The following is an 18,671-nucleotide window of genomic DNA, read 5'->3' on the forward strand; positions in this document are numbered from 1 at the left end:
TTTGTCAAAACATGACTTGCTGCCAGTTCAATTCCCGCCGGTGGCTCATTTGCTGCATGTCATCCCCTCTCTCTCTACCCCCTTTCATGCCACCAGAGGTCAGTCTCACAGTGGTGATGGTGACTGGGGGAAGTCACATGACTAACTAGTAAAAGAGAAAAATGCCTCTGCCCCTGTTTTCAAGTATTTTGGGTTTAGTCCCAATGATAAAGGTAAGCGATCACTGCAGACCGCTAACTGATCAGAGTAGCGTAGCATCATGAGTGTGTAACTTTAGAGTAGAGGGAACAGGACAGAGTGAGTGGCAGAGTAGAAAAAGGTGAGCAGTGAAGTTGTCAGTCTTGCAGTAAATATACAGTTTAGGTTTCACTTTGTCAGTGAATAAAGACTGCAGCTTCTCAACACCAAAGTAAAGATCCTGAGACTGTTGTAGTAAGTAAACTTCCAAAAGATTGTCAGGAAGGTATGAAAAATTAGATACTGCCCAAGCCTCATGTACGTATCTAATATTTGTTTCACTACAAACTTTACACTACTTTTACTGCAAAGGTATGTTTTCATTTACAAAGGATTTTCCAGTCCTCAAGTGTATCAAGAAACTGAACCTGCACTTCTTTTCTCTTCCATAAACCAAGTGGAGGTGCTACTGTTTTTGTTGACCAAAGAAATGTTCAAAGGCAGCAGTTTGGCGACAGAATTTATTTAATATAGATCTACAATATTTAGTGAGAGCAGGTAAATGAAAAAATCATATTTTATGATTCTCATTCGTGTCCCTCAAAGATGCCGGGGTTTATTCTTCAGCATCCTTTCCCTACAGTAGAAAGAAAATGGAAAGAAGACATAATGAATGACAGGAAAACTTGAGCTTGATCCAGTTAAAATCCAAAGTAAATGGGAATTAAAACAGTCACAGCAACCTACTGATGCCAAATATGAAATCACTTATGTTGTTTTCTCACAAGATTTTTAATAACTTGTGAGTGTTATGTATTACTTACTTTTCCAATATCCCGACTCTTTGCCCTCAGCTTGTTGACCTGAGACTCAGCGATGTCAGCTCTCTCCTGAGCCTCCTCCAGCTCGTGCTGCACCTTCCTGTACCTGGACAGGTGAGTGTTGGCCTGCTCCTCCTGTGAGGAGAAACAACATCCAGCAGGACTTGAAAAGTTTTTTACTGTTATGCTAACAAACAGAAGAAGGACATGATTGTTTTGCTCTCTTTCTTTGTGTACTGCATGCAACTTTTGAGACGATACAAACTGACAAATTCATAACAAGTTTGACTCACAGCCTCCTCAGCCTGTCTTTTGTAGGCCTTCACTTTCAGCTGCAGCTTGTCCACCAGATCCTGAAGTCTTATCACGTTCTTCTTGTCCTCTTCAGTCTGCAGTGGACATGAATTCATGATTAAAATATATGAATTTACACCTTTCCATTGGACAACTGTAATAAAAAGGGGGGAACCCTTCTGACCTGATAGGTGAGCTCTTTCACTCTTCTCTCATATTTACGAACACCTTTGACAGCATCTGCTCCTCGTCTCTGCTCAGCCTCAACTTCTGCCTCAAGCTCACGGACCTGAAATTAGAACAATATATGCTTTTGCAGGGAGACTTTAAATCTGATCTCAAATTTTGTTTTAATGTTAGTGTTCAAATTCATCTTTACCCTGGCCTCCAGTTTCTGGAGCTGCTTCTTGCCGCCCTTCATGGCAAGATTCTCAGCCTCATCCAGACGGTGCTGCAGGTCCTTCACTGTCACCTCCAGGTTCTTCTTCATCCTCTCCAAGTGAGCACTGGTGTCCTGCTCCTTCTTCAACTCTTCAGCCATCATGGCAGCCTGAAATTTTGAAGAATAAAAGTTAGAGTGTAAGCCTGTTGCAGTTTAATGTGTCACCTGCCAGAGCACTGGTAGTAGAGGAGAAATAGCCTAAATTAACATGATATGCACTGACATATTATGCACCACAGGGATGACTCACATCAGTGATGGCCTTCTTGGCCTTTTCTTCAGCATTTCTTGCTTCCTGCACAGAATCTTCTACTTCGCCTTGGACTTGAACAAGGTCAGCTTCCATTTTCTTCTTGGTGTTGATGAGGCTGGTGTTCTGTTATTAAAGAAAAAACAATAAATTTTCATGTGTTGAATTATAGACAGTGTTCCTTCACAATTTCCATTTCAAAATCCCATTCCAGAATCTAATTCCAAACCCCTTGACAGATTTCCCAGACCATATTTGACATCTATGTATAAATAGCTAGATGTTTGTTATGTCCATACAACTGTTAACATGTATGCTACATTCCAACTATGTAAGTTATTAAACAGAATAGGAGCACTAGTCTGGAAACACTTAGTTTTTTCATATTTATGAATACCTGGAAATTACTAAAATCAAATTTCATAATTATCCATACTGCACAGGAACCAGGCATAGAAGAACAGCGTTAAAATTCTTGTTTGTCAGCCTGTGAGACGTACCTGAGAGTGCAGCAGCCCCACACGCTCACTGGCATCAACCAGCTCCTGTTCAGCCACTTTGCGGCCTCTCTCTGTCTGCTCCAGAGCAGCTCGCAGCTCCTCGATCTCAGCCAGCATCAGGTTGTTCCTGCGCTCCACCATGGCGACCTGCTCCTTCATGTCTTCCTGGCTTCTAATAGCTTCATCAAGATGCAGCTGGGCATCCTGAATTGTAAAACATTGATAGATGTGTCAGTAAACACCTACTGCTACTTTTTGAAGGGAGATGCTAAAAAATCCTTCAGAGGGTGTACCTTAAGCTGTCCCTGGACATTTCTGAGCTGTTTCTGGGCTTCAGCTGCCTGGCGGTTGGCGTGACTCAGCTGAATCTCCATCTCATTGAGGTCTCCCTCCATCTTCTTCTTGATTCTCAGAGCATCGTTCCTGCTCCTGACCTCAGCATCCAGAGTGCTCTGCATGGAGTCAATCACTCTCTGGCTGTTCCTCTTGATCTGCTCGATCTCCTCGTCCTTCTCTGCAAGTTTTCTGTCAATCTCACTCTTGACCTGGGTGAGTTCAAGCTGAACGCGGAGAATCTTGGATTCTTCATGCTCCAGGGTAGCCTGTAGACAAGTATGACCTTTATCAGTTAGAGCACAGAACAGTTCCTTCATTAAAAATACAGAAAGCACGGCTCTGAGTCAGACAGCGAAGAAAAATAGCAAAAAGTGTCATGTCCAACACCTTAACAAGATAAAACTGTCTCACAGCTGCAGCAGAAACAGGAATGCAACCTTTTTCTTTTTGTATTAATTTAGATTTTGTATTTCTACTATATATATATGCTATACTGTATGCTTTGTTTTACCTCTGCCTCTTCCAGAGCAGTCTGGATCTCTGACTTCTCGCCTTCCACTGTCTTCTTTCCCTTCTCCAGCTCATGAATTGTCTTACCGGTCTCACCAAGTTGTTCACTCAGGTCTGAAATCTCCTCTGTTGGAGCAGATTTATGAAGTATTAATGTTAGATATTCAGCTATGTAGTAAACTTACTAAAGGTTAGAGTGCAGTCTGTTGAGGAAAACACAATTAATTGTCTTACGTTGCAGATTCTTGTTCTCCCTCTTCAGGGTCTCCAGGTGATCCAGAGCTTCTTCATATGAATTTTTCAGCTTGAACATCTCAGTGCTGAGAGAACGAGCTTCTTTTTGAGCTCCCTCCAGCTCTGCCTGGCTCTCCTCATACTTCTGTTTCCACTCTGCAAGAATCTGAAAGTGAAGCAAACAACTGAGTGCTTTTTGTCACCTCATTTTGCCGATCAAAATTGTATGTTTATAGAAAAATATGTCACCTTGTCAAAGTTCCTTTGCTTCTTGTCGAGGGTAGCAGCCAGAGCATTAGCTCTCTCCACATCAATCATCAGGTCCTCCACTTCACCCTGCAGTCTCTGCTTTGTCTTCTCCAGAGAGGCACATTTTGCATTCACAGCCTCGATGGATTCCTCTGCATCCTGAAGACGCTGAGCAAGCTTTTTCCTGATAAAGAATACAGTAAACAGGTTTTAGGATGATTCACAGAATTAGCGCACATGGAAATAGTGTGATTTCAGGACTGATCATTACTTGGCCTCCTCCAGCTCCTCAGTGCGCTGAATGGCATCAGTCTCGTATTTGGATCTCCACTGAGCCACCTCACTGTTGGCCTTGGACATCGCACGCTGCAGCTCGGCTTTGGCCTCCTGCTCCTCCTCAAACTGCTCTCTGAGCAGGTCACAGTCATGACGAGCTGACTGAACAGCGTGAGCCAGAGCGTTCTTGGCCTATAATCCAAATGAGAACTTAATTAATATTTGATTCCAATCGTCTGGTGGCCTTTTCCTCTGTGATTATCCTGCTGATTTCACTGACTGTTACCTTAACTTCCTCCTCGACGTGCCTCTTCAGCTCCTCGATCTGCTGAGTGTAAGCCTGCTTGCCTCTCGTCAGCTGAGAAACGAGAGCTTCCTTCTCCTCCAGCTGACGTGTACATTCACCTAATCAAAGACATTAATGTATATACAGAGTTCATATTATAATGATTAGAGATTATGTGCAGCAAAATCTTAAATTTAGGTAGAGGAAAATGGAAGGAATGAAACTTGTTTAAAGTAGGAGATAAACAATAGTAGGTAAGTTCACGGTATATGTAGTTAGCCTTAATTTAAATTTAATACCTTTTAAGACCTTTTTTAAGACCCTTTCATTACATTTTAAGACTTAATTGCCACATGGAGTTCTAACCGATTTCATCAGCGACACACTTTAACTTACATTTACTATGCACTGATTGTAAGATAGCACAATTAAACAGTCGTAATTTCCCCGTTAGATAGATAGTTTAACATCCTGACATAAAGGACCTTAATGTAATGTCCTTACAGTTGTCCTTGTGGGATGATGTCAAATCTTATAGGATAATAAATAAACTACACAGAATCTCACTACACAACTACACAATTATCTAATTCAGACAAACTTTAGCATACAAGCTATTTGCCCAAAGTACATATTGAAAACAAGCTACAAACTAGGAAAATAGCATTTGGGACTTTTCTTACTTTTTAAGGGCTTTAATTGTCGTTGATTTATCAATTCTTAACCCTTTTTAACATCCTGCATAAATCCTGGAGTTGAAGTTTGATTTAGGTATCTTCAGGAAAATTAATGCACTAATACTCAAGTAAAGTATAGATACTCAAAAAATGTACTTAAGTACAGTACTAAATGTAAGTAAGTAAATGTACTTCATTCCTGTCCACCACTGGTGTAGTGTAAATGATGATGCTACAAAATGGCAGCATGCCCCATATATGTTGCACTGTTGTGACTGAAGAAGAACCTTGAATGTAAAAAAAATTAAATTTGCCACTAACTAATCATTAAGTCAGACAGTCAGAGGCAACTTGTAATTCAATTCTGAACGGGCAAAAACTAAATTGCGTGTAAAGGAAGTTGCCCTCACCATGAGGGCATATAAAAATCATACCCAAATATTTAGGGGTTGGATAGATTGCAGAGGAGAGATTGTTTATAATGTTGCTACTGGCAACTACCAAGTGCAGAAACCCAGTTTTTAGAGAATAATTAACACCCCCCAGAACATGATATTCATACCATTTTCAGTTTGAAGTCTTGCTTTCTGTGCACTCAAGTCGTTAAGCTGTCGAACATTTTCATCATTCTTGGATTTGAGCTCACTCAGTTGATCCTCTAATGTCCTGCACATCTTTTCAAGGTTTGACTAGAAAAAGAAAACAGGTATAAGTATAAAAATATTGCCATTATATTTTTCTCCCTGTATGAAAATGTATCAATCCTAACCTTTGATTTAGCAAATGTCTCCATGTTGCTGCTGAGGTCATCAATCTCCATCTTGAACTCGCTCTTCTCTTTCTCCAGCTTCTGTTTGACTCTCTGGAGGTTATCTATCTGTTCTCCCAGCTCGGCCACACTATCAGCCTGCTTCTTGCGGAGAGCTGCAGCGGTGGCCTCATGCTGCAGGGTGGACTCTTCGAGATCACGACGCAGCTTCTGAAACTCGGCCTCGCGCTTCTTGTTCATCTCGATCTGAGCAGCTGTTGCTCCACCAGCTTCTTCGAGCCTCTCGCTGATCTCCTCAAGTTCCCTAGAGAGATCAGACCTCTGCTTCTCCACCTTGGCTCGAGCAGCCCGCTCAGCCTCAATCTCTTCCTCCAGCTCCTCAATACGAGCCTGAAACACACAAAGTTTAACTGAAAATAATTCAAGAAATTTTAATGTTCCCTTTGCCTTCAATTAATGTTTCCAGTTATACCTGAAGTTCCTTTATCTTCTTCTGTAGCTGGATTCCAAGAGACTGCTCATCCTCGATCTTACTCAGAAGCTGGCTCGTCTCAAAGTCTTTCCTGGAGGGGACAGAATCAATTCAGAGTATTAAAGTTGAGTTGAGTAGTATCTTTAATTAAATAATTTACTGCAAGTATGTATATGGATTTATAGGAGTTTGTTTATTCTTACTTCTTGATTTTCTCTTCAGACTGCTGCTTGTCATTCTCCAGATCCATTATGGATTCCTGGGCCAGTTTCAAATCTCCCTCAAGCTTCCTTTTTGCTCGCTCAAGATCCATACGGAGTTTCTTTTCTTGCTCCAGGGAACCTTCAAGCTATCCAAAAAACAGATGTTACGTTAAAAAAAGTTGTAATTTAATAGATTTTCAAATTTTGATGAAATTTATGTGTTTTATTTTCTGTAATAGTCATTTTTTCCTCCACCAAAGAGGTTATGTTTTTGGCACCATTTGTTTTGTCTGTCAGTATGATTATCAAAAAACTACTAGCCCAATTTTCATGAAACTTGGCAGACGGGTGATGCATGAGCCAAGGAAGAACCCATTAAATTTTGGAGTGGATCCGAATCATGAGGCAGATACATGAATTATTTTTCACTTTCATTAACATTGCTAAATAGGGAATTTGGCCTTGGCAGAGTTCTGTGCTCTCCCAGTGCCTTTGAAGTTGCATATACTTTGAGTAATTACCTCTCTATAAAGCTGTTTTTATTGTTGGTGATGTAATCCACCATCCCTACACTGGATTTTAGTTGCATAAAAAACAAGACGTGGATGTATTAGTTAATAACCTCAGTGTTTACTGTCCACTCTTTTAACACTGTTTCAAAGCTATATATTACTTTAGCAGTAGTTTATGATTGGTTGTCAGCATCTGTCTACAAAACAAGATAACAGCTGTTTTCTGCATTTTTGTCAGCAAGAGCAGCCACAGTGAGCTGTTAGATGAAGAGCTGCAGACTTCATCTCATCAGCAAGGTACAAACTTGACTCTGTTCTGCTATCGTGGTGAAATCTACTCGAGCCGTGTGCAGCATGAAATGAGGTCACTGTCACTTGTGGCATGATGGAAATGTTTTTTTCAACAGTGTGAATTTGTTTGGCTGCACTGTAAACAGATGAACCGGCTGTTCTTGTGTCACTGAGAAAGTTGCTCCACGAGGAGTATTTGCAGCCCCCAAGAATTCTGGGACCTCTAGTATCAAACCACAGTTTGTTACCATGATAACTACCTAATCAACCAGGACTAATCCTGGTTGATTAGGTAGTATCAATCATGAGAATAACTATTTTTAAGGAGAGATTTTTGGTCTTTTATTAGCAACTTTAACGTTTGCTGTTAAATCTACTCACGTCATCCACTTGCTGCTCCAGCTTGGTTTTGGCCTTCGTCAGAGTGTTGACTTTGTCTTCCTCTGCCTGCAGATCATCAAGGGTCTGCTGATGGGCCTCTTGGAGGGCTTTCTTCTCTTTGGTCAACTTGGCAATGGCCTCATCTTGGGAAGCCATTTCCTCTGTCAGGTTTTTGACCTATAAAAGTTTACAAGAATTTTAAGTAACAAAATGTTTTTAATCTACACTGAAGTGACAGTAAGTTATTAAAAAGACTCTCTTGTAACCTTGTTCTCAGTGGCATGTTTCTCCTTTTCCACTTTGGCCAAGGTGAGCTCCAAGTCATCGATGTCTTTCTTCAGCTCAGAGCACTCGTCCTCCAGCTTCCTCTTCTTTGCTGTAAGTTCAGCATTGATTTCTTCCTCATCCTCAAGTCTCTCAGCCGTCTCTTTGAGTTTGGCTTCAAGCTGGATCTTTGCTTTAATGAGCCCCTCACACCTTTCCTCTGCATCGCTGAGGTTTTCACCTTCCTAAAGGTCAATGCAAACAAGTTTACATCATTGACAAATCAGTAATTTGATAGGATAGTTAGGATATTAAGTAGATATGCACATGTGGTGTGATGAACTAACTTACAGACTGCACTTGCAACAACAGGTCATTCTTCTCCTGCAGCAGAGAAACCATCTTCTCCTCCAGCTCTTTCTTCTTAGCCAGAGCCTTCGCTAGATCCTCTTTGGTCTTCTCAAAGTCCTCTTTCATTTGTGCCATCTCTTTTTCAGTCTCTGCACTCTTCAGCAGAGGCTTAATCTTGAAGTACAGCTTCATCCATGGCCAGGTTTTGACATTCATGAAAGAGCGGATGTTGTACTGGATGGAGTAAATGGCCTCTCTGATGAAAACAACAAAAGAATTGAGTTAGAAGCTCTGTATTGTATAAATAGGTAAAAAACTTAAAAACAACATCAATAACACAGAGACACATTACCTCCTCTCCATCATCTTGACAAATTCTCTCCTCATGAGGAAACCTCTGCAAACAGCTTGAGTCATTGTGACCAACTCAGCCAGTTTCTCGTCTCTCATCTCCTCCAGCAAACCCAGCAGACCGGCTTTGAAGAACACCTGAGAGTCAATAATTGTAATTATTTTTAGTCACTTATTATTGATAATAGATCCTCTTATGCCTCTTTGCTAACAGTTTTGTCTAAGGAAGCGTTTCTCACTCTACCTTTGTGTGGCCAAACTTGTACTGAGTGTGGTCCACATCGATGGATCCCAGCAGTTTTTCTGAGGCCTTCTTGTTGTCAATGAACTGGCCCTCTGGGATGACACTAGCATTTAATACTTTGTATCTGGAAGTAAAGATTGCATTCAGTTAGACACATTAGCTTGAAGATAATTAACACAGTGACTCAGTGACTGAGGAGATTATATTTCTGCTACCTCTGCTTGAAGTCACCATAGAGGATTCTGCTGGGGAAACCTTTCCTGCAGATCCTGATACCTTCCAGCACACCATTACACCTCAGCTGGTGGATGACCAGGAAGTTCTCCATGAGACCTACAGTACAATACATTATTTAGAAACATTATTTGTAAAATTGTACAAGAAAGGGCTATGTTTATTAGCCATCAACACTGAGATAAAGAGCACATACCTGGTGTCTTTGATTCATTGGGAATCAGGCAGCGTACAAAATGAGGATGTGTGCTCCTCAAATTTGTCATCAGCTTGCCCAAATTCTCCTGAAGGATCAAAAGGACACTGAATTAAAAAAAAAGGCACTGCATTAGTGTAATGAAGCACACACAGTAAGTCTTTTGTGTCTTACCCTGAACAATGCAGACACAGTCTGGAAGGAACCACCCTTCTTCTTGCCAGCTTTCTTGCCGCCACCACCCTCAGCTGTCGCAGAACAACAATTGAAAAGATTAAATTCAACACAATTTCTACTCTAACTAACTATAAAGTTAGGAATCTCTGTCTGTCTGTCCTTCAGTTTTCCTGATAACCTTTCATCTGATCATTTTCACACTTGGCAGGTGCACTACTAAGGATACCAAGGGAGCAAAGTGTCAAATTTAGTGCAATTTGGCCATATAGAGGTAATATAACAAACTTCTAACTTTCAAACCATAAGTATCAGAAACTAAATTTCAAAGATCTTTTTTCGCGGATTATTTGGAGCCAGCCTTTAGGCCATTTTAAACTTTGTCCAAATCTGTTTTTTCACTGCTACGCCAACAAATTTTCAGCAATTGTCACTAAATTTGCTACAGAACATCTCTGGACCAAGCTGGTAAAAATTACTTTTTTTGAATTTTTAAAGCTCAATACAGTTTTAATATAGCTGGTCCACAAAGTTTGCTCAAATGCTGTTGGCATGTCACATTTCCTGAACACTTTTTGCTACTCCAACCACATTTGGCCAATAGGTGGCAGCATTAGCTTCTTCAGCATCATCTAATTATAAAGGTAAGAATCAGCCTTTCTGTATGTATGTATGTAGGACTGTCACTTGCATATCTTGAGACCCAAACACATGATTTACCTCACATTTGGCATATGTATTGCTGAGGACCCAAGGAAGAGCAGTTAAGTGTGAAATCGATCAGAGTAGTTCTCAAGAACTCTGCAAACAACTGTGCTGCAATTCTAAACAATGCTGCAAGCAGCAATAGCAAGAGGTAGGCAAATGGCCCATTTAAAACGGGCACAGGCTCTGAAGAGCCACACTTCAAACAGGCACTGCACTACTATCTCATAATGGAGAGACAGGTAACAGTGTGTACCTTCTGCTGAGGCATGGGATGCATACAGGAAGGACAGCAGCTTCACTGAAGACTTCTGATAGAGCTGAACCACTGAGTCGTTCAGAGGGTCCTTGTTCTTGTCCAGCCAGCCAGTGATGTTGTAGTCGACAGTGCCAGCATAGTGCACCAGAGAAAAGTGAGCCTCAGCCTTGCCTTTGGCTGGCTTTGGCTTCTCAAAAGACTTGCTTTTGCCAAGATGCTGGTCATACAGTTTGTTCTTGAAGGTGACATCTGTAGCCTTGGGGAACATGCACTCCTCTTCAAGGATGGAGAAGATGCCCATTGGCTGTCGTGATGAGATGATTATTAAAAACAAAAACTTTCAAGTCATCAGATCTTTTCTTTGTTTGTGAATATACTGCATGTGACTCACCTTCTCAATAAGCTCAATGCAGGCAGCCAAGTCCATACCAAAGTCAATGAACTCCCATTCAATTCCCTCTTTCTTGTACTCTTCTTGCTCCAGGACAAACATATGGTGGTTGAAGAACTGTTGCAGTTTTTCGTTGGTGAAGTTGATGCACAGCTGCTCCAAGCTGTTGTACTGATTTCAAAAAGACAGATGTGGAGTAAGTTCATATTCATTTATGCCAAAGCCAAAGGTTAGAGGAAATTGCATCACCAAACTTACATCAAAAATTTCAAATCCAGCAATGTCGAGCACACCGATGAAGAACTGTCTTGGCTGCTTTGTGTCCAACATCTCGTTGATTCTGACAACCATCCACAAGAACATTTTCTCATAGACGGACTTGCAGAGAGCCATGACAGCATTGTTGACCTGATTTTACAAATACAACAGTGACAAGACAAAACATTACTAAGAATGTCAAGAGAATGAACAATGAACTGGTTCAAAGTTTCCAGGTGTTAAATGATTGCTTATGACTGTGCAGTATGTGAACATTGTACCTGAGGCACAGTCTGACCCTTAGTCACAAACTCATTTCCGACTTTCACCCTCGGGTAACACAGAGCCTTCAGCAGGTCAGCCGAGTTCAGGCCCATGAGGTACGAGATTTTATCAGCGACTAGAAAATGAAAGAATTTTGAGATATCATTTTATAGAAAATACAAGCAGAAGAATTAAACAAAGTATTGCTGTTAATAAATGAAAAAAGTGCAACACACCCTCAGTGCCATCAGGCTCAGCCTGCTCTTCACGCTGCTTCTGCTTAAACTTCATGTTTCCATGTTGCATCACAGCTCCAGTCAGCTTGTACATGCTCACCTTCTCTTCTGCGCTGAAGCCCAGGATGTCGATAGCAGTCTGTGTGAGTATTCAAAGAAAATAACATCATAAGCTCTCAGGAAAAAAACAACATTCTGAAATGCATAGTTTTATTTTACAGTATGGATTTGATAATTTTCTTACATCAGTGGCAATGAACTCCTCAACGTCATTGATACTCTTGACCGTGATCTCACCCTGACTGATCATGGGGTAATCGTACGGGTTGGTGGTGATGAGGAGAGCCTCTGACAAAAGAAAGCACATGTGGTTAATTTTTTTAAACCAATATACCAACACAGTTCTCATAGCAGTTTGTGAAATAGTCACAACATTTAATCTATCAGATTTATATACATTAACAAAGCAGCAACCCCTGGGGCAAAAAAAAAAATGAAGCTAAACATGTTTACAGCCATGTTTACACAAAAAGCATTTTTGTTCTCTTTAGCTGTTTTCCCTGTTCATGACAACTGTACAGGGGGTGATATTTTTTTTTTATCTAACTTTATATAAGCCTTAAATTACATTAAGTCAGGCACTGGCATGATGGCAATGGCCAGAGCTACCACACTGGTAGCTTCACAACAACTTCTCAGAAACCTATGGGTGACATCACGGAGGCTCTGTTTATGACATGGGCATGAATTTTCCATTCTTTTCATGAAATTCAGCATGACTTTCAAAATAATATATTATCCACTGTCATACTCATTTTGCAGTCAAGTTAGCAATAATAAATATGTAATATACAGTTATATTAACCCTGGTTTGAGTTAATATAACTATTTCCTTAAGACAATCAACACTTCAGGTCTCAGATAGGAACTGAATTTTGAATATCCTTCTGATTGACCTTTAACAATCAACAAAATGTCCTACCTATCAGCTCAGGCTTGTGGCCCGTCATGAGCTGATAGAAGATGTGGTAGCTCCTCTCAGCAGACAGCTGGAACGTCACTCGAGACTTCTCCAGCAGATCTGTCGATCAAACAGTTAGACACCATTCAGCTCGGTTCAATAAGCTGAAGTTACAAAAACAAACTTTGTAATTTCTAGCCTTACATGTTTCAATATCTGCTGAGGCCAGCTTGCCAGATGTTGCAAAGTGGATTCTGATGAATTTACCCTATTCGAAAGAAGACTTTAGGTTAGAATTATAGTTTCTTGCATTCTGACATTGTTTAAAAAGACTCATGTTAACAAACACTTACAAAGCGGGATGAGTTGTCATTCCTCACAGTTTTGGCATTACCATAAGCCTCCAGCAGGGGATTGGCTGCAATGATCTGATCCTCCAGAGAACCCTTCATTCAGAAAACAAGCCAGGAGAAAACAAGAATGAATGCTCCATACACGACAGTCCAAGATGATGTTCAACTCTTTTTCATAAGACTATTTACAGGTATGTTCATTTACCTGCATTTTTCCAGGAGTTGGCTCTGCTTTCTTTCCACTAGACACTGCGATTGTCGCAAAGTACTGGATGACACGCTTGGTGTTGACAGTCTTCCCAGCACCGGATTCTCCTCTTTGGGCATAAAAACAGGTCAGTTAGCACCAGAAACATCTTGTCTTAGGAAAACTGAACCAACTCTTGATCAGACTTGTGGTGCAGACAAATGTTGTTCAGATTATGTTAAAAAATACAGTGTGTCGAAACCTTATTCTATGTGCAGTTATATCGATTTTAGGATCACTGCTGTCACACATAGTTCAACACAGCCATATCGGCATTTTTCCTAAAATGTTACTACGTCTTGAGGTGAAAAATTGATACAGATTCACCTAAATATCGATCCCTGCTCCCATCCACACAAGACCCCATGCAAGAAATGTTCCTGAACATTTAAGGGATAAACTTCATGTGTGAAAGGGACTTATGTTACATGAATGAGATGTAAAATGATGGCAAACTTACGTGATAAGGATAGACTGATTCTCACGGTCTGTAAAATAAAAAAAAAATAACATATTGGTAAGTTTCAACATAGGGTCATAAGGGCTAACAACTGCTACAAATGTAAACCAGTGATGTGGAGTTCTTGTAATGTCAAGATATTTAAAAAGTGAAAATTTTCTGTTAGCTGCTGCTTGTTCAAGATATATCCAGAACATTTGATATACATGATAAATGTTACTCTCCTCTAAAATAATTATGGTTTTGCATTTAAAATGTGGAAAATTTCTACACATTTCTTATACACACCAGTGAGCATGAACTGATAGGCGTTGTCAGAGATGGAGAAGATGTGGGGTGGAGCCTCAACCCTCTTCTTGCCTCTGTATCCTACTACAACTACTGCATCATACACTGGGAGCCACTTGTAGGGGTTCACAGTGACACAGAACAGCCCTGAGTAGGTCTGTGGAGACAGAGAGGATTCGTATAGATACACGTCTTGCTGTAGTCATGTTTTTAATCTACTGATCATTACGATCAGGTCAAACTCACGTAGATCATCCATGCTGCGTAACGCTCTTTGAGGTTATACAGCACAGCGGGCTCACTGAGGTGGGTCATCATGGCCATGTCCTCAATCTTATCGAACTTCGGAGGGTTCATGGGGAAGACTTCAGTATCTTTTACAGTGATTGTCTGTTACAGGGACAGAAACAACACAGGACTTAAGTTTTGACAGTAAACTGGTGATGACAGAGAGCTGATCAGTATTCATTATTATTTGTGTTACAGCAGGAAATATTTAAACAGTTTAAATCCTTTTTGTTTTTCCTTTTAAGCTGCTGCAAGCAACTCTGGAGGAAGACAGAAGATCTGTGGTGGGGTCAAGTCACCAACAACGTGAGAATGAGACTTAACAATCAACTTCTCCAGAGTCGCTTGTGGCAGCTTTAAAAGATTATTACAGAGAAATTACAAAAACCTTTTAAAAATGAACATGTTCCTGTGATTCAGACTGCCATTGTGCTCACCTTTCCACAGAGAGTCTCCACGGTGGCTTTGCCGCCGTCCCTCTTGGTCAGTTTCCCCTTGAGGTACATCTCATTGGGTTCAGCCACAAAGTATGCTGTTTTAGCATCAAAGGGAGTGTTTTGAGCCTCAATACGCTCTCTTTCTGGTTTCCGGAGGTAAACAGCCGCCGGGCCAAAACACTCCATTTCTGCGTCCCCACTCATGGTGACCCTTTACTGCAAGTAAGTAAAAAAAGTTTCTTATTTCAGTCATTATTTCTTTGCACTACACAATTGAACAAGACTTAATCTAATGTTGTGATGAATGAAGAACAGAGGAAAATGGACAAGTCTATTTTACTTAATTATGCTTCATGCAAAATGAATGAGAAAGTTAAACAGAAATTTTGTTATGTTTTCTGTGTTAATTGTATATTTTCTTTGTTGATGCCATGACTTCTTACGTGTGCTACTAAACCCTTGTTAGTATCAGATGTTTTGTTAAAAAGGAACATGGTGGAACACTAAACAAATAGGACAGTTACTGTTTTTCTATATAATGATGCAGGCATGATTAATGGAGTAAGATGCACAAAATACTATTGATTTAAAATGTCTTTAGACAAAATGATAACAGTGATAAAATAAATTACCTTCTTTCCTCCCCTCAGAAGAACAGATTGATTGATGGTTTAATGAGGGTTCTGAAGAAAAGAAATTGTTTCAATTAATAACTGTGATTAATCTGTTTCAGATTAAAAAAAATAAACTTACTGTACACTGAAGTCCTGGCATAAACACAACAGTTCTGTATTCACTTTATGGTGTCTGGCTGGCAATAAGTGGTCATGCCCTGCATTGTTCATTAAGCTGCTGCTTTTCCTCCTGCTAATAAAAGACTGCAACTCACTCACCTTGACTGGTCGCCTGTCAGTCCTTGGGGGTGTCCAGCCTCCCTTCTTATATAGAGAGATCGCTGTTCACTCAGCAGACATGACTTTCTTTATTTGGTCATGCATTTTTACGCTGTCTGCTTGAGTATTTTTGCCCCTAATATGATATCTGGCATCTTTTGTCACAGTTTATCACAAATGAAAGTCACTTCCAGACTCGGAGGGTTTACAAAGCTTTAGTTTAGCAAAGTTTTAGGCGATGATAAGAATTTTAAATGGGAAATAAATACAAAGATTGTTATTTGAATGACAGAAATTAATATGGTTAATTAGTGTGAACAAATGGCAAAAGCTCCTTATTATTGTCATCACCAGATTATCTCAGCTTTGTCAATAAAAACAAACATGAACAGAGTGTTGATGTTTTTCCTCAGTCATTTATCATATTAATCAGTATGATTTGTTTAAAATACTGTAGATGCCACAATGTTCTCTGGGGCTACAAAACATTTGTCTCATTGTAAACTGTTTTACTAGAGGAGTAACGGTGCCACACAATAGACACAGTTAAACTAGAGAGTGATTTTAAAAGTGTATAAATAGATCAAGACACCCACAATGAAGCATTTTTTAACGCTGTGTAAATATTGTTCTGGCTGGCGTATTGGTTACTGAAGTTCAGACATTGTTTTGGTCTTTACGATAATCTCCTTAATGCACCTTGGCACTGCAGAGGATCCCACTTTAGCCGTGGAGAAGCTCTCATATGTCACTGGTATTCTGTTGCAGAAGCCTTGCAAGTCTTTCCTGTGACAAAGGAGCAGGATTGGGCCTAACAGTTGCTAATCTAAGAACCTGTGGAAATGATGATACCTCATGATAGCAGAAACACTCGCTGAGGTCTGCGTTTTATGAAATCCCAAAGTTAATTAGATTTGTTCTGTAGAGAGGAAGGACAATACAAAGAACAATACTCATATTTATAGCACTTTAATTTCCCCTGTTGTTGCTCCTCTGTTGGGATATTTAAGTATCCGGTAAAACATAACATATGAATCCTGTGAAAAATAACTTGTCAAACAAATGGTGATGGCATTGCTTTGAAGTTGACTAGGTACAAAAGTCCATCATAAAGCACGTGAGGTACTGTCATAACAATGACACATCTTCTGCTTTTGCTGCAAATACAAACATCACAAAATCTCACTGTGTTACAATAATTTCATACAAAAACTGTATTGTGACATTCTACTAGCAGTGTTGTGACATGAAAACCCCCTAAAAAGAGATCATTGTGACATATGGAATGATAATAATGGCTGCCAAAGGTCTTATTATCTCATTATAACAACTAATGGTGGCAATCTTGGAGCAGGGCCTGTGTTTGAGTTAATGTGATAAGATTAGAAACACCACAACATCACTGACACACGGGTCGTGAGTTAGAAATGTATGACATTGGGAGAAAGTAACATGGGATGTGCATGACCCAGAACAAGAAAACTGCAGCGGGGCATTGAAACCACCCAGAACATCACTGGTACTGATTAGGTGAGATGCCTGCGCAGAGCTCAAAGGATACTGAAAGACAGTACCCACCCCAGCCACAGCCTGTTCACCTGGCAAGAGATACAGAAGTATCCACTGCCGTACTATCAGACTACACCTCGACCTCTTCCCTCAGGCTGTGTGACTGTGTTATTCATTCTCACCACTTTATCATGTATTAAATATATTTTAATCTCTTCAAGCAATCTATTGTACATAATTTTAAATGTGTTGCTACATCTAAATCTCGCTATACAATCTTATTGTATAGAGATAAATAATTTGATCTTGTCTTGTATCTTGATAGTGTGTATATATTTAACATGTAATTGTTATTACTTCGGTAAAAGTAAAGAAATATATTCAGAGGATATTATTTTTTCTTCACATTTGCTGCTAATAAAGATGATCTTACCCCAGTAGCCAGACTTGGGTGCGAGGCGAGCAACCTCACCCTATAAAGAAATCTTACTATGACACAGAAGCTCCAACAACTTCATTGCAGAAGACTGTTGCGGCCTCATGTCCCACCTGGGACGAAGAGGATTAAGTAAGTAATTCTAAACACTAAATACGGAGGCACGCATTTGAATGACAGGATACATGATATAACACACTTGTGCAGTAGCAAGTGGTGTTAAAAGTTTTAAATGTCTTCTCTTGGCTGCCATATTCACAAAACATTTTATCTTTAAGAAGAGAGCTGATTTTACCAGGTATTACTTAAACTGGTCTAAGAAAAGCAGTCCTGTTTTTAGACTGATGACATATTATCCCAAAGAATTTTTGCAATTACTGAGGAATAATTAAGGCTCCACAGCCGTATCGTCCTGATTATACAGACAGGTGATGACTGCACGGGTCCTTCTTCTATTTTTGTACATATTACTTTCCAGCCAGAATTCAGTCTGAGTTGTGCCTTAATCAGTACTTCTCTCTCTTCTTTTTTTTTATGTATTCATTTTCTGTTGCTCTGCTGTTTTTAGTGTTTTTGTGCCTCTCTCTCTTTGATGTTTTTAATATTGCCCTGTGAAGTACGTATGAACTTGTGCCATACAAATATACTTGAACTTTATTCAAGAATGTCTTAAAGCTGAAGGGAGGCTGTGTAGCGCCTGAGCTATTCATCTGGATTTTGGTCATGTGATGGAAAGAGATCTGTAAACACTAGGATCTAATTTGGTACCCTCATGAGTGTGTTAATGTTTCTAAAGTGTCAACAGTCATTTTAAATACTATTCAAATACTAAATACTAATACTAAGTAAATACTAAATACTGAAAACACCTACTTTTCATTGCTCTTCCAACAAAAAAAATAAATAAATAAGCAACAATGCAGTAGTAAACCTTTAAAAAATGATAGATCTGGACAGACTATATTAAAGTAATAACTGTTGCTATCTTTATGCTCTGTGGCCACCGATACGAGCATACATGACTTATAAGGAGCTGTCTGGAGGTCAAACATTTCCATTAATCGAAGACTGACAGCGCTCTAACAGGATGAAGGCTTGGTTTTCATAATTTTTGACCCGAAAATGTTCAAAAAAGCTCCCACTATTCACAGAATGACAAATATTTAGTGATCTACTGACTCAGAGGTCTGTT

The 18,671-nt window shown here is 39.8% G+C and overlaps 1 protein-coding gene across 1 annotated transcript; it reads right to left on the bottom strand.

Annotated features, from left to right (window-relative positions):
- Positions 1–684: 684 nt before the first annotated feature.
- On the bottom strand, positions 685–15,561 carry LOC146331741 (myosin heavy chain, fast skeletal muscle). The gene is made up of 41 exons (XM_084734964.1): positions 15,535–15,561; positions 15,274–15,324; positions 14,642–14,857; positions 14,163–14,306; positions 13,917–14,073; positions 13,629–13,656; positions 13,127–13,238; positions 12,922–13,014; positions 12,773–12,836; positions 12,590–12,688; positions 11,852–11,955; positions 11,608–11,746; positions 11,389–11,507; positions 11,108–11,257; positions 10,850–11,020; positions 10,456–10,762; positions 9,495–9,568; positions 9,321–9,408; positions 9,106–9,223; positions 8,891–9,014; positions 8,648–8,784; positions 8,292–8,551; positions 7,947–8,185; positions 7,681–7,857; positions 6,497–6,642; positions 6,294–6,384; positions 5,822–6,211; positions 5,615–5,741; positions 4,376–4,494; positions 4,085–4,281; positions 3,814–3,997; positions 3,565–3,730; positions 3,332–3,456; positions 2,778–3,086; positions 2,485–2,688; positions 1,985–2,110; positions 1,672–1,842; positions 1,477–1,581; positions 1,292–1,387; positions 1,002–1,133; positions 685–814 (listed from the first exon to the last, which is right to left on the bottom strand). The coding sequence occupies exons 3-41, from the start codon at positions 14,843–14,845 to the stop codon at positions 794–796; spliced, it is 5,817 nt and encodes a 1,938-aa protein (XP_084591090.1). The 5' UTR covers positions 14,846–14,857; positions 15,274–15,324; positions 15,535–15,561; the 3' UTR covers positions 685–793.
- Positions 15,562–18,671: the final 3,110 nt, after the last annotated feature.

Source organism: Lutjanus erythropterus, chromosome 2 (assembly GCF_056507025.1).
Source record: "Lutjanus erythropterus isolate fLutEry1 chromosome 2, fLutEry1.hap2, whole genome shotgun sequence".
In the NCBI taxonomy this organism is placed as follows: Eukaryota; Metazoa; Chordata; class Actinopteri; order Lutjaniformes; family Lutjanidae; genus Lutjanus; species Lutjanus erythropterus.